Source organism: Diadema antillarum, unplaced genomic scaffold, assembly GCF_040938485.1.
Source record: "Diadema antillarum isolate AM-2024a unplaced genomic scaffold, OU_Dant_1.0 seq00000674_RagTag, whole genome shotgun sequence".
In the NCBI taxonomy this organism is placed as follows: Eukaryota; Metazoa; Echinodermata; class Echinoidea; order Diadematoida; family Diadematidae; genus Diadema; species Diadema antillarum.
In genome coordinates, this window is record NW_027271580.1 from 964,034 (window position 1) to 980,497 (window position 16,464).

General features: G+C 39.3%; 1 protein-coding gene across 1 annotated transcript in view; it reads left to right on the top strand.

The window, feature by feature from the left end:
• The window catches only part of LOC139736918 (spondin-1-like), an 86,527-nt gene that overhangs the window by 61,037 nt on the left and 9,026 nt on the right, over positions 1-16,464 (top strand). The window contains exons 4-6 of the mRNA XM_071647591.1: positions 7,080-7,153; positions 8,437-8,577; positions 9,129-9,277. Coding sequence (XP_071503692.1) covers positions 7,080-7,153; positions 8,437-8,577; positions 9,129-9,277 — 364 coding nt within the window. The remainder of the gene's footprint in view (positions 1-7,079; positions 7,154-8,436; positions 8,578-9,128; positions 9,278-16,464) is intronic.

Sequence of the window (16,464 nt, forward strand, 5' to 3'; positions counted from 1 at the left end):
GTAAAGTGTAGACAAGAACTTTCACATACATTTTAGTTTTGCGAATCTTGGCTCTCGCGAAATTCATGAAACTAAAATGCATGAGAACATTCCTCATTTTACAGCATATGAGGAGGTATGTTTGTTTATTAGGGAACATTCATCAATAATTCAAGTGGTTTTGAATCAGCAGCAATCAGAAGGGAATTCATTAATGATTTTGCATCTCACCATAAGAGCTGTCTAAATCTTTTTTAGGGATTTGCTATAATGATTGAAATATGCGGTGTCAGTGGGACAACTGGAATGTTTTGATACTTAGAATCTGTTCTGTTAGAACCCTCATCATAGTGAGATATATCAATGTGTATAATGCAAGAGAGAGAGAGAGATAAAATGCAAAATAATTATACCATCAAAAGCACGAGAAAACCAGCAAAATCAGCATTAGCAGATTTGGCTTTCTGTGTGTCATTGAGCTAACACACCTGATATTCATTGACATCATATTCTATGTAGCAGTGGTTTTTCATCTGCAACGAGAATGTCTGATGCTTTGTATATATGACATTTGAATGTACCTCTTGATAAAATTTAACTAATATCGGATATCCGTGCTGGACTCTTCTGGTTTTTTTCCAGAGGCCATGTTTACATAATAAATTTTCCTTATTGGCTCAATATCGCACTTGCAGTGAGTGACTCATCTTTTTCTGTGCAATAAAGTATGGAGACGAAAATGGTCTTTCGAAAGCAAAATGAAAATGTAATAGAGTGGAGATTTATGGGAGTGTGTCTCAGGGAGGGTCAGATGAAGAAAAGCAAAAAATGAGATGTTCTGTCCCTCTAAAAACGAAATGGCTCCCCGGGGCTTTACTGCAGTCAGGCGCGAGACCATGACACTGTGACAAAGGAGCGAGTAAATGGCAGGTCGAAAAGTTGGCAGTGTGGGACAACTTTATTTGTCAGTCACTCGGATGATGAGTGGAGGAATGCGCTATTAATATTCTTGTCAGCCGTCTTGCATTCCCGGGGTCTGAGGCTTTGCCGAGTGCTCGCCAACCACCGTGGCGTGCAAATACGCTCAAGATGTTTTGGGTGGCAAGGGAGGAAGCTTGGGCAAAGCACGGTCGTTGGCCTCCGTGTCATTGTGGGGGGAGAGGATTCAATACGAGGAAAATACTGCCTAATCTAATTTGGCAATTGCGTCGTAGATTTGATGTGTGAAGCATATATATAGAGCCTTTATCTCTCTCTCTCTCTCCTTATCTCTCTCTCTCTTTCTCTCCCTTTATATTTATATAGTCATATACAATCTACCCACTCTCTTAACTATATGTCCTCTTGTATCTTAACTTTATAAAAATCTTTCACCTCCCTATGGGTGCTTCACTGATTGAGTCATTGTGTAATTGCTTTTCTCTGCAGGTCTCCCTCTCTTTCTCTCTCTCTTTGTATGAATATAATTATATGCATTATATGTCTATCCTATAACAAACTCCCCTTCCATCTTAATATTGCCCAAATCTGTGTGATAACTTTTTTTTTTAGTACCATGCCATTTATTCTCTATCCTCTAGTTTTTCCTTGAGTCTGTATATGCTCCCTCCACTCTCTATCTCTCCCTTTCTGTCTCTTCCTACACACATGCCACATACACACAGACGCACACACACATATGACACATATTTGTTCGTATGTTTGTATGTCTAAAAGTCTTTCCTCCTTTACATCAGGGTTTCGCAGGATTTGTTTGAGTGATTCCTGCTAAAGTCATTGTCCCCCAAAAGGACACACTGGATTGTTGTGGTGTCATACCAGGGGTATTGACCCCGGGAAAGAACAGTTGTATCATTGGCTCTCAGCCTTTATTAATAAACCCAACCACTGTCATGAATGCAGACAGTCGGAAGTGGAAGAAAAGGCACATTAGAAATCTTGATATGACACAAGTTATGGTATCATGCATTCACTTTCCATAAGCAGCTTTCACACTCAAAAACTAATGCGTTGTCACAGCCTGAGTGTGCGTGCTGAAATCCGTGTAAGATGTGAATGTAATGCGTTGTTCTGTTTTATTTGTTTGCTTGTGGGAGAGGGTCATTTAAGTAATGAAGGACAAAAAGGAGTCTAGGACTGTCAAAATTGTCTGTCACCTATTAGCATTTGCAATGTATTCACCATTTATAAGTAGAACTTTACTTGATATAACAAATGTCTGAAATTACCCCTTTTTTTGCGAGCATGAAACTCTCACAGATTTTGCAGGGAGCAAAGATTCGCAAGAGTGAAATGCATGTGAAGGTTTTTTTTTCTATACACAATGAAGTTTTCATGCCCTGAAAAAGGCCATCAGTTCCAATTTGTAAAAGTTTCATGCCGTGAACGTTTCTGGCTTTATGGTATGTGAATTAGGTGAGATTTGTTTGTTCATTTGTTTGTTTGTTTCATTCCCATTTGAGAAGATGGCTGGATAGCCCATATTCAGCTGCAATGGCTGATCTTCCATGGGGTCCAGTTGGATGTGACTGTGAGGCAGGACCACTTCACAGGGTTAAACACCCAGCTGTTTGTGATGAATAAATGAAGCGGGATCTTTTACGTGCACGAGTTGCGACTCTCTCACACACGGGACCTCCATTTTATGTCCTATCCGAGGGACATAAATGATGATGTCCTACCCTCTCAAGTCCTCTGTTTGTTTGTGCCAGAAAAAAAAAATGAGAAAAGAGTTTTTTTCTTGTCAATAAATCAGCAACTACAACCCTTTCTATGTAAGTTTTGATGAAACTTTCACTGTTTGCATGTTATTCATTTAGAGCCTGGAGTGGAATTGCTCTTGAACAGTGAAACTTCTGCCCCCGAGGATGTGCTGGTTTCCACCTAGGATTTGAATGGCTCTGAAGAATAATTAGTCTTAATAGGTCTCTTCTGGATGTAAATGGCACTTACGGCTCTGCCAAATAGGACAACAGATAATTACTTGAAAGAAAATTATGGTCACAGTGCACAGTGCCGTGCCAGAATGTCTGTGTTAAATGGAGCATGCAGTATTAGCCTTCTTTTTTTACAGCCAGTATTTTCTTTTTCAAACTCTGCTCATTGAAGAGGAGAGTTCTGTGTGGCATATGTTAGCAGGAGCTTTGCATTTCTTTCATTTAGAAAGAAAGAGAGAGAGAGAATTGTCATGGTGCCTATTACTGGAGGCTGAAATAAAGGGAAAGCGTTTCTTTACTTCAGGTACAGTACATTTGTCAATCAATATTCTGTGGAGTGGGCATCATGTCTTGTGTTACATTGGCATGTGGCACCATCTTGTAAGCAGCATCCCTCTTCTATGTATCATTCTGTCTGCCTATCTGATTGTCTGCCTGGTTTTATCTCTTTCTCTCTCTAGTTTTTCAGAAGGGGGGGGGGGGGGTAGGAGAGGGAGGGGGATAGACTTACCAGTAAAGTAACAGAGATCTCTGATCAATGAGATTCCAATGCTGAGAGTGCAATCTGAGAGTCTCAAATTCAGTGGTTGATACTCCGGTCCCTGTGGGTTGGATACTTCTCGCTTCCGCTCGCTTTCGGCCCAATCACTGCAGATTCTTCCATATAAACCTCTGTGGCTTTGGTAGAGGTGGGATAGAGGCAAAGGGGGGGGGGGTAGAGGGGAGGAAGGTGTCCATTGTTAAAAAAAGGGTTGTGTGGAGTTGACAGGTGCAGTGATGAGGAAAGGATACCATAGGATGCCCATGTATGAAATAGAGGTTAAAACCTATGTCTAACAATAACCGTAAGTGATAAAAGCTACCTGACATAGTGCCTCTATGATGCCATGAAGCAATATCCCTCTCTCTCATCCAAACATAATGTCATCAGTTTGTTGGTAGATGCCCTGAAGCTCAACAAACTTTTGTGACACAATTTTGTTGTTGGCATGCACTGAAAATGAAAGATCCACTTTCCTGGCATAGTTATAGGGAGGGGAGGGGAGGGGTGCCATGGAAAATATGATGGTGAGCTTAGGGAGGGGGTGTAATGAAACAAGAAGTTGACCCAAACTTTTTAAAGTCACACCATGCATTTTTATGGACATCAAGTTTGTCAAATATCTTCTTACACTGTATTTTCACTTTTGATTTACAGCCATTCATCATGAGATCAAGTCAGTTTTGATGGTATCATAAAAGATAATTGCCCAAGGAGTTTAATGCTGGCAGTACCAATTTATGGCCTCTTCCTAGCTGTAACTTCTGCTGAGAGTGATTTATGGTTGTCTTGTACAGAATCTCTCCTTCGGTATTTGCTCTAAATGTATGCATGCAACAAGAGGTCGTAGTTTGCCATGTTAAAATCATGTCTCGATCATAAGGGAAGATTAAGGGGAATAGCACTCATGCATACATAACTTGTGAAAATGACCCCATTGAGGATTGCATGATACCCTCGTGGAGATTTGTTGATCCCCCCCCCAAAAAAAAAAAAAAAAAAAAATACTTGATTCTCCTAAAACTTGCAACAGTTTTTTCTTGTGAGACAATATTCATGGCATGAGGATGGATGGGATCATTTGGCTTGTGAGGAAATGTTGATGTAGAAGACATGAAAAGTGGTCTGCGCAGGGAAATTTATTATAGCAACCGGCTTGTGATATGTTCGTGGTGTCAGGGCACTGTATGCATTAGGCACAACCATTTAATTGTTCTTTGTTGATAAATATCATACCTCTAGTAGACATGACAATAAAGAATTTCTGTGGTCTTTTTTTTTGAGAAATCATCTTCTAAAGATACAGTCCGACCTCTCCTATCCGGACAAGTCGCGACCGGCGATAATCTGGACAAGGGATTTGGCCAGATATGGCAGACTCAATGTTTGATAGACGCATCAGCTGCCAAAAAAAAAACAATCGCCTGTACCATTCCCTGAAAATGAAAAGTTTTCTGTCCCACGTTCTTGCGGTGATCTTGGGGGTAATGAATGTCTGAATGCATGTTATTTTCATGAAAATTAGATGTAAGTGTATGTTCATTTTGTGAAGAATAATATGTAATTTATGTGAGTTTGTGTAGGAATTTTGTTTGAGTTTAAAATCCCCCTTTCCTCAGTAATTATTAGAATGAAAAAAAAAACAATCACGGCAAGATTGCATCTAGATAATAGAGAGATCCGGATAAAGGGAGGCTGGATAGGAAAGGTTGGACTGTATTCAAGTCTGATCATGTCTTGTTTTCAAAGAGTTTTTCATCTCGGTATCATTCCCTGTGCCAATTTTGTGGTGATATTTACAGTTTCTTTGTCGTTGTTGTTGATTGCTCTTTGTCTTGGTCACTTCATTAATTCATCTCACCTTTCAAAAGGGCATTTTATTTCACGAATATAAAAGTCTCGGCAGCTCAGTGCTATGGACAGCCACTGTGATACAAGGCAGGCGAATAAGAGTGGGTGGGCGGAGCGAGATTACCCTTCCCACGAGTCTTCCGCCTGGCATCAAAAATGGATGGTGATCGCATGTCTCCTGAGAGGAGTTGTCTTGCTTGCCCCTATGTTCACCGAAACCACAGCTGCGTTTTGGTCGGCTGTTCATTTTAGTCACCTTCAGCCCACAGCAAATCCCATAGCTGTGCCAGAACAGAATGTGAACATTGCTTTGTTTTTATATTTTTAAAACCCATTGAAACAATAAGTTTGTTTGTGAATGTTTCAGTGAAATATGGTTGTTGTTTTTTTTCTTCTTTTTTTTATAACTGATCAGTGATTTGTCATGGCTAGTTTTCTCAAAGGTGTCATGTTTGGATGGTAGTATGCCATGATGTGAGAATTTTTTTTTTCTTTCAACAGCTCTTGGGAATTATCATTTCCCTGTGAAACATCATCTTGACTTTATGCATTAAAAAATACCATTCATAAGAAATGTTTTTTTATGTCTCTAAGTTCAGATTTATTATAAACTAATCAGTAAACCATGGTGCCAGTGAGAGAAAAGAAAAATCTCTTTCAGCCTTAAAGTGAGGCTAGGTCGAGGCCTTTAGAATGACTCAAGAGTCTTCAGCTCAAGAACAGTTTTCTCAACAACAGACTTCCGAGAGGCATTGGTACCCAAATTTAGCTCACCTGAGCCAGCTAGAGCAGCAATTGGGGAGAGATGGGGAGGGGGATGGGGGAGGGGGATGGGGGGGGGGGAGGGATGCTACTTACTTGCAAAGGATAGACTATAGAGCAGAAATAGATTAGCATCGAGTTGCCTAAATTTCACATCGCTTCCCGTATCGGCACATTATACGATTTGTGTGAGATGATATCAACATTTTAAGGTGACGAGCACAGAGGGACGAAGATATCCCATAGGGGAAACCTCACTGCCATAGAGTTAAATGTCACACAGGCATTTCACTGATGCAGTCACATTAACCCTTCCCATGCCAAAGAAACAAGTTGTTATACTGCTTTGGTGCACAGTTTTAAAATTGCCCTATTGCTGCATGGCAGCAGAGGAGTGGAGAGTAATCTATAAATTCAGTAATGGCTTTGCACTATGAGCCATAGGTTACTAGACCAGGCTTGACAGCGGGTTTAAAATGAAAGAATTCTTGGAAACAAGTTGTCAAGATCTCTGTATGTAAAAAGTGGTGAATTTTTAGGTGTCCCTGTGAATTTGTAGGGATGCAATATCTTTTGGTGTAATGAGGTTGACAGGTTAAAGCTTACAAACTTATGCTCTTTTTTTTCCTCCAAGGATAGGATATGGTCTCACTTCTTTGAAACCTGTTAACATAGAATTATACTGGTATGTGGTGCCCGCATGAATACCCAACCATATATTGATGTTGCTGCATTTTTATAAATGTTTACAAAAATTTGAGTGGAAGTGGAGAAAACTTTGCATATGTCTCGACATATGATCATGAGAATCAACACCATACAGCATGCATTGGAAGCAGATTGAGACTAACATTTGGTCAACAATATGTTAAAGGAAGTAGTGCTGTCTTGTAATTCAGGGACAGTTAAAATGAGATTATGAAATGATGAAAACTTTATGCTCTTCTGATTGAATTTGATGTGTTTGTGAATTTCTGGTCTTTTTTTGTGTGTTTCTTCACTGAAAATAGGGCCGGTGTTGTCCAGAAGAAGACAGTTTGGTTTGCAGAAGACGATGAACTGACACTGCAGATTTGTGAAAGAGGTATGCTGTTTGTCTTGTTGGTGTCTATCAAGCTTCTTAAATCTATTTTTTGCTACCTTCTCTTTTTCATTTTAGTTCCTTGTAAGTATTCATCTTGTGTGCTTGTGATTTTCAATGAAGATCATTTCTTTGGAGTACTGTATACACCATGTATTTTGCGAGTCTAAATTTTCGTGAATCGGGACTTCCCGGCAATTTCGCGAGTGGTTAAATTCGCGATCTTGGAGTCCTGTACTGAACGGAGAAATGTGTACGCGTACGTCACATTCATATCGGCATTGGAGTCAATATTTTCGCGTGCTTTTAATTTCGCGAATAGCAGCTGACTCGCAAAATTCGCGAAAATAAAAACCTCACGAAATATTTGGCATATACAGTAGATTTGGTATTTGAAGAACACCAAAGGGTTTCTGGAATAATTCCAATTTTATATAATTCCAATTTTATATCTGTCGCATCAATTTTGCAATGCTCTCTCTCGCTATCTATCTATCTATCTATCTGTCCATCTGTCTATCAATCTATCTATCTATCTATTTGTTCATCACACACACACACACACACACACACACACACACACGCATGATACACAATTGTCATTATTTTCCCTTGCATTCTACATAACAATTAAGTGCAATTTAGTGTTTCAGTTGTTGCTACGATATCTTGTCACCGGCTTTTCAAATTGTGAAATATGATTCAAGGAGATTGCAGCATTTGGTAAGTATGATCTACTGTTCTTGATGCATTGAAGTGAAATTGAATTTAAGAAAATTGAGTAAACAATGTTCCCATAGCCAAACAGCGTGGGAAATGCTCAACCCAAATGCTGCATTGACTCACCTAAGTTGAGGCAACTGTAAGCTTTCCAGTTTTTAACCCTCTAGGGAAATGTCATCCCACAGGTCTGAAGTCACTGCGTACATCATCCTTGGACCAAACTTGTTTTGTACTATGCCTTAGAAAGGGGTCCAGTCCAGACAATTGGTTTTGCATTGAATGCCCACATAGTCCTCAACTGGTGTTTAGGACATTTTGGTGGTAGATTATGATTTTCATCAGTCTCGTAATTTTGCACATAGATCAACAGCTCTGGACAGCTGTGTGATCACAGTTTTCCATCCAACATATCTGGGCCCTGTTTTATAAAGAGTTCAAATTGATTATATAGTTGATTTCAACTGTAAGTCTATGGCAGCCTGTGTAGTAAGGATATTTATAATCGATTTTATCTTTTGATAAAACGGGGCCCTGATATGATAACTTCTTTTGTCTTGTTGCAGAAGGTGCAGCCACGACCCCCGCCCCACATGAGGGACCGGACCCCACTGCCTGCTGTGCCCCACCCAACCAGGAGGCCAAGTACATAATGACATTCATCAGTACCTGGACACCAGAGACACACCCATACCAGTACCCTGAAGGTGCTCTTAGCAAGATATTCAGCCCCACTCCCGATGTGTCTCAATTTCAAATGAATCCCCATAAGGCTTCATTGTGGTTCAGTGTTTAAGACCATGGACCCTCAATCTTTAGGTCCTAGGTCCAAACCTATTGGTAGCAAGCATCCATTTATCTTTTGCAATTTTCTTGTTGTTTCCTGGTACTCTATATACTTGTTGTCGAGGGTTGTTTCTTTCCATCATTTCTTTGGGACCAATGTCCAATTTTCTGTTGCGATTGCAGGTAATTCATGACTTGTAAAAGTAATATTGTTTGAGTAAAACGTTTTATGCAATCAATTTGTTGCACTGGGCCAACATCAGTGAATCTAACTTGCTCATTTCTGTACATATTTTTCAATACTTCACAGAAATCTTTACACCACATTCAGCAGAGCATGAAATTTGTGAAAATTCCACAGTGTGAGCTTTTCCAAGTTTACAGGATGTGACCGATGTCATAACGATTATTTCTTTTTAAAAATGCATCAGCAATTTGTATGCCAGTAAGTTTGCATTTCGTTTCATAACAGGGCGTGGGAACCACTGGTCTGATCTGATTGGGGCATCTCACAGCCCAGCCTACACAATATGGGACTATGGACAGTATGCCACCCAGGGGGTTAAGATGGTTGCTGAATGGGGCAGTCCCATAACTCTAGAACGTGAGATCAAACTTGAGGTATGTGCAATCATTTTGACATTTTGTCACAATTCCTTAAACTTCGTCTTCACCATGCCATATATGCAGAACTGATGTGACTAATTATGACACTTTCTATATATATGCATGTTTAAATTTTCATCATCAGGAAAAAAACAAAAACAAATATATTCAAGTGAATAGATAAATGTCTTTTTAGAAGTCATGTCAGAGAATTGAAAATATTTTTGCAAATTTTGTTTCTCCGTCATTGTGTCACGGGGCAGTTTATTGGTTCCATCAAAAATGCTGTCGAAATCTTGGATGGTCATTCAATATCATTCATTAGCACATAAATTTGATATTGTCAATTGTCAATTGTGAATGTCAATTGTGTTTGAAATTGTCAAAACTTACAACATTACAAATTGGTATGATGGACGGATGTGAATGCTCTTGTTCAAGATCAAGGCTTAGTTTCTCTGTAACTGCAACTGATGTATGCATCTGTACAAAAGAGAAGATTGAAGTAGTATTTCGATATTAAAGCCATCAGTGATGTGTTTTCTCTGGAGGACATGTCCTTAAGCTTTTCTGTCGATTTTAGGCTGAACATGTTACTGCTATATTTCCCATTAGTTTGTGGGTGAGTGTGTGTGTGTGTGTGTGTGTGTGTGTGGGTGTCTGTGTGTATGTGTGTCACATGTCTGTGTGTCTGTGTCTGTGTGTTTGCAGAATGTGCAATTACTCTGCTGAAGCGAACAAAGAGTGCTGCTTGAGTTAGGAAAACAGGAGGAAGACGAAAGGCCTTCAGTGGCCCTCAGAGCATCTTAGCCGTATCCATGGAGACAAGAATGACTGTGGTATTGGATGCTTAAGTGCCAGTAATGAAAGCGATGGGCGGAAGTCTAAACTTCCACAGTAGCCTACTTCTGGCGCATATTACTTTCCTACTTATGCTCTATTACTGCAACTAGTTTTACCAGGTAAAGCATGCCATGTCCCATTAATGTTCTGTCTGGTTTTCAATAGGTACCCAATATCCTTGAGAGGAATGTGCATCTTGTAAAGCATTATTGGGGTAAATGGAAACTTGGGGCTCATTAGCAAACTTGAATGGAGCTCTTTCGGATCATACAAGCCTGTACACTGTATGAGAATTTAGCAGTCAAGGACCTCACTCCCGCAGTATACACATTGTCGTCATGTAACAGCAGGGTCTACATCCAGTCTTTGGTTGTGTGTCATGGTTTTGCTGATTTTCTTCCATTTTTACTGCTCTTCGAATTATTTCTGATACCAGGATATTGTCGTTTTAATCATTGCATTATTCTTACCCTTTAGATGTACCACTCTAGAAAGATCTCATGTGGTACTCTTGATAAGAAAAGGAAACACAAATATCATTTTCTGAGAGAAACTAAGACTATGTTGCAGTGGTGCGATATAGTATGCAATGATATGCACACTTGATGAATTATAGAGGAGCATTAACAAAAAATGTTTGATCAACTTATTAGAGAGCATCTCTGGCCAGGTGTACCAGTGGCTACTTTGATAGAATTGCAAAATGGCCATTGTCTGTAAACTCTTACCTTCATAGAATAATGTACCATTTTGCCAAGCAATATAATTTCTCTTATCATAGAGCTTAATTTCAAATGATAGATAGGATTCTTACTAGCTCCTGATATCCTCCCCCCCCCCCCCTTACAAAAACCCAACAACTTTACAGATCATGTAAAATGCAGGCGTGCACATAGCATAATGGATTCCTTAGCACATGACAACTCCCCTAGGGTGCTATGTATTTGTCTCATCTGAGATGGAATGATAGATTGCTAAGGGCATAATATCACACTTGTTCTGCCTATTCAATCAGAGGAAATGTAAATGTCTATGCATTACATCTTTTCCTCGGTGTACAGATATCAAAGCACTGAAATAAGATGTGCCAGTGTCATTGAAGTCGACCCCCCCCCCCCATCATCTCTATATCATTTTTTTTTCTATCTGTCCGTCTTTACTTTCTTTATCTCTGTCAATCTGACAGTCTTTCCATTAATTGATTTACCTCTCTCTTTCCTTCTCTCTCCGTTTGTCTGTGTATGTTTATATGTATATTTGTGTATACTTGTGTGTGTGTGTGCATGTGTATATTAGTTTGATGTATAAAATGAGAATGAGGGATAAATCTATGTATCACTTTTGAATATTTTGTGTCCACTTGATGTTGATTTTGTGTCCACTTGATTCATTTATCTATTTTGTAGTCATCTATCTTTCTGTCTGTTTATGTTTATCTGCTCATCAAAATGTTCATTTTTCTGTCTCCTTTTGTCATGTGTATTTTGTATATTATTCTTCTGGTTGCTTGGTCTTCTATTTCTTTTTATACCACTGACTATTTGTCCTTCCTTTTTATCAAGTTAGAATGTATATTTTGTTGTTGTTCAAACATGTGATATCAGTACAGCTAACTCAGTTGAGTGGTTTTCTTAGCTTTTTATATATTTTCATGGACACACACAAATATATATGTAATAAAAAAAAAGATACACACTTTGAGTTCACAGACATCCTTATGCCAGTGAAAATTATGATGCAATACAACTTCATGTAATGGTTTGTATATCTCTGTCACATTGTTGGTTCCCTTGTGTCCAAGAGCAATACTGTAAAAGTGGAAATTTTTGCGGTGTTGAATTTTTTACGCAACCAGAAACTAGAGCGAAAATAAAAGCACGCGAATACTTTTGCTTGCTATGTGTTCCCATAGTTGATGTCTTGATCCCGCGGAATTAAAAACACATGAAACTCTACTTACCCGGCCGAGTGCGAAACATTAGTCGCACAAAAATATCCACTTTTCCAGTACTCTATTTCCATGTTTACCTCGTCTTTTGTAAATCATTGATATTGCAAACTTGTCCCGTGTTGATTGTGGGTGGGCATTTGAATAATCCTGCAGGAAGCGTTGTCATCAGAGACGCCGCTCCTGCCACATCTCTTCCGCATCGTAACTCCCAAATCTTGCCACAAGCTTCCGATCAGTATAGGAGAAAGGATGTTTATGTGAGTGTTTGATTTAATAGCTCGTGTAGGAGAGCATTTTTAAATGAGTCCTCACCAAACGTCGGTGAGCTCTCGTCTCGCGGATTGCGTCCGACAGTTCTGTGCCAAAGCGGCAAGAGTTAATGGGACAAAATAGATGCCCCGAAGCATGCCGACAAACAAGCACAGCTCTTTATAGCTGGGCATTGAGAAATGTCCAGATCCTCTTCAAATTTGTCAAGGAGGATTGTTTATGTGTGTGTATGTGTATGTGTGTGTGTGTGTGTGTGTGTGTGTGTGTGTGTGTAGATGTACATGTTTTAATGTATTGCTTGAATATGGAAACACTAGCTATTTTGCAGTACAGTATGACCGTCTAGGAATATGAGTTATTGCAGTTATTGTATTGTGCAAATCATTCCTCTCTGGGAATTGACTGAATTTTGGATAGAAAAGTATATGGTATTCTCTTAGAAGTCCTAGAGAATGATACCTACTATGGTTTAAAGTAGAAAGCTTGGATGCACAATAGAAGTGTAGAAGAAATACCAGAGGCATGATTTTTGCAAAAAAAAAAGTATGTTGAATAATAATTCTTGAAGTCATTTGATTGCATGTAACATAGTCTATAATCATGATTTTTTTTTAAAAATTAAATCAGGCCAGTAATACACATGAGGCTCAGTGATGTTTTCAAGTGGGTATGCTGTTGAAGTTGAATATAATAGAGTACTACAAACCAATGGTTAAAAAAAGAAAAATGATGCAGACAGTATGTTTTTAAATCTACCAAATGATGAACATATTGGTAGCCAGATAAATATGACTGATCTTTGACATCAATGTAGCTGTCACAACAGCAATGTAGACATTTGAGGTGCCATGCACTTTCTGTGACCCTTACACGTAGCATGCATATAACATGACAGAGCGAGATGAAAAAAGTGCACTGCGCGTCACACCTCTGTGATGGAAGTTGTAATAATGGGAGGACATTATACTGTCATTTTGCGAATTGATGCTCTTCTTCTACCCCACCTACTATGACTCAACATCAACCAAACAACTACAGCATCTATCTTTGACTGTGTGCCCCTCTTGGAATCTTATGAATGTTTCTTTGAAAGTCTGTACTGAGTAGATTCAATCGCAGCGATGGAAATTCCTTGATTAATGAGTACTTTTGAGAAAGAATAATTTTCTCTGCCAATTTAACATATCTTATATCAACTGCAGGAAAAGCTTCATCGTCATCAGTCCTAGGTTTGGGGCACAATTTCATTTATCAGCATGGTAGCTATTATAATTCCAAAGTTGTGATCTGTTCACAATGTGTGATGTTAACCCATTGAAGACGAGTCCCAAGAATACTCAGGCAGGTGTCTATGGGAAATGTGTGTTGTAGCAAAATCTGTCCGTCCTCAATGGGTTAATAGGTCCATGGGGGGGGGGGGGGGGGCGGGGATGGGAAAGGAAAATTAGACATATATTACACCCATACAATCTGACAAGTGATTCTTAATCACCTGATAGTTATTAGTTCCTCAACCTACAATTAGTATGACATCAATTTGATTGTTTTTCCAATCAATCCATTATACCTTCTTTCTTCTTCTTTTTTGTGAGCGTGTGCCGCCTGTGGTATTGCTGAGCAAACAACTTGCCTCGCATTAATTAGAGTTTGTTCTGAGTATGGTGCTAATGGGTGAATTGATGTTCATGCCATTAACAGCACATGTTTCTTACCAGGGCTCCTAATAACAGTGTATAAATTACTAGGCAATACAGGCATTGAATGCAGGTAACGGGAATAGGTAGGGTAGCAGGTGCATCTATTATATGGTGCTCGACATGCTCTATAGAAGGTTAGGGAATAGTCTGACTCATCGGATGTACAGCTTTTCTGGATGTCGTGCATTTGCCAAGTATAGATTTGGCAGATCCTGGTAAAAGTCAATGAGGAAAAAAAAAATAGTCTAATATTGAACTGCATGAAATATTGAGTAGGAATCGTTTTGTACTTCGATCTATTCAGGCAGAATTTTATTGATGCAAATGATATGCCTGTTTGAATTATGGTATTCAGTTTTCTTGTGTAGTACTTATTTGGGAATCTCATATATTAAAGCCTGTCTCTAAACAACAGAGTTTGGGCAAAGGAGGTGATGGATTCAAACCCCTAGCTGGTTTCTTCGCTTACTCTCTTGGTCTAATAATCATCAGAACAATGAAAAAAAAACACTCCCACTGTCTACATATGGTGTACGTGATCACTGATACATATATGTACACAAAGTATCAATTATTTGAATAGAGAAGATTGATACAGTGGACTCCCATTATACCGAAGTCCTGGGAGCCAGCAGTTATCTTTCGTTATCTCGAAATTTTGCTATAACCAAAGAAATAAACAATAAAAATACATAGAGTGGATAACATTGCAGCCTGAATTTTTACTTCGTTATAACCGGAATTTCATTATAGCAGTGTTCGTTATAACGGGAGTGCACTGTATGGTGACATGACATTTGCTCCTGCTACAATTGCTCTAGTCTTATTTTCTCCATGGACTTAGGGTTAGGGTTAAGGTTGTGATATGGTTTATGGTTTATTTTGATGTGAGGATTAGGATTAGGATTAGGGTTAGGGTTATGTTTCTGAGTAGAATTAATATGTGTAGCTTAACGTGCAAATATTTCATTGGAGCAATTGTTGAAAGAGCAAATGTCATGGAACCAATTGATATTACCTTTATAGCAAATCAAGGTGAGTGTACTCTCACATTAAACTTTCACTGCAGAACTTATGAATGATTGAAATGAAATATACCTGCACATGTCGTCAAGGCACTTTTTAATTTTTTATTTTTTTTTTACATTTCAAGAGATCAATAATTCAAAGATCGCTTCTTTTTTTTTTCTTTTTGGGTTTTTCCTAAAAGTGTGTGATACAGTCTTCCTTTCCTGTGTTATTCACCAATATTGGCTGTCACATGCTGCTGTGCGTTCAGATTTTTTTGCAAGGAAAGTCACGTCAGGACAAGGAATATTCATGACTTTTCTGTCCTTTGTAGGGTCACTGAAACAGTCAGCATTCAAAATGCACTTTATATGCCATGCAGGGAAAAACAAATCACAAGAAGAAAGAGTGCAGTGCTAGAGTAAAACTCTCACGGATCAGCAATGATATACAGGGGCGGATCCAGGAATTCCGAAAAGGGGGGTGCCAAAAGTATTTTTGGTGTCACTTCCAGGTTTCATCAGCTGATAAGCTAAAACAACAACAACAAACAAAACAAAGCCAAAAAAAAAAAACTGTTCAGTGTGCAATTTTCTGTTCCTCCTTGCCACTTCTGGGATTCATTGGCTGAAAAGATGGTTTCGTCAAAAACTAAAGGGGAGATGTCCGCACCCCCATTTCATTTCGTTTCTTTTTATTTCTTTTGTTTACAAAAAGATAGTGGGGCATGTGCCCCCCCCCCCCATCCGCTTATGATATAACTTAATGAAAGATGTCAGCCATGCACTTCTCAAGACCATTCCACTTTATACAAAGTTTGAAATGTTTCACGATAATCTTATATGGTGCAACTAGGTTACATGTACTTGCCCAGCGGTTTGTTAGTGCCAGAAGGCTTCATGTTCAGTGTAATGTTTAAAGAGAACATTTTCTGTGACTGACGACGAACCTGCATGCGTAGTGACAGAGAAGCTCGAGCAAGAGCAGACAATCCAGGAGAGGTATCCAAGGTGAGGAGTCTGATGAGATGTAGCAGGCACCGGTGAAACTGGGAGATACCTTAATCCGTTTTGCAGTCCCCGCAGTCGAAATAAAAAAGTAAAACGCAAAAAGAGGTGAGATCGTAGGGACGTGATCTGTCGGGTTGCGGGCCGTCTCTACCCCAGACGTGACTGATCCCCTCTTTTTACGGGACTGGCAGGTACAGACAGATTATAGATTTTGGTGTGAAATGGGTGGGGCCCCCTGTCTGCCCAGAGACATGTTGATGAATATCACAGTGTCTAATTAAAAAGTTTAGGAGCAGAGACAGGAGGCGAGACACATTGTAGGGCCGTCTGCATTGACCTGACTTATTTTTCTCTCATCGCAGTAAATTACAAGCGAAGGAAGACAGCTGATACCAGCACACCGAACTGTCAGTTTAGAACCAT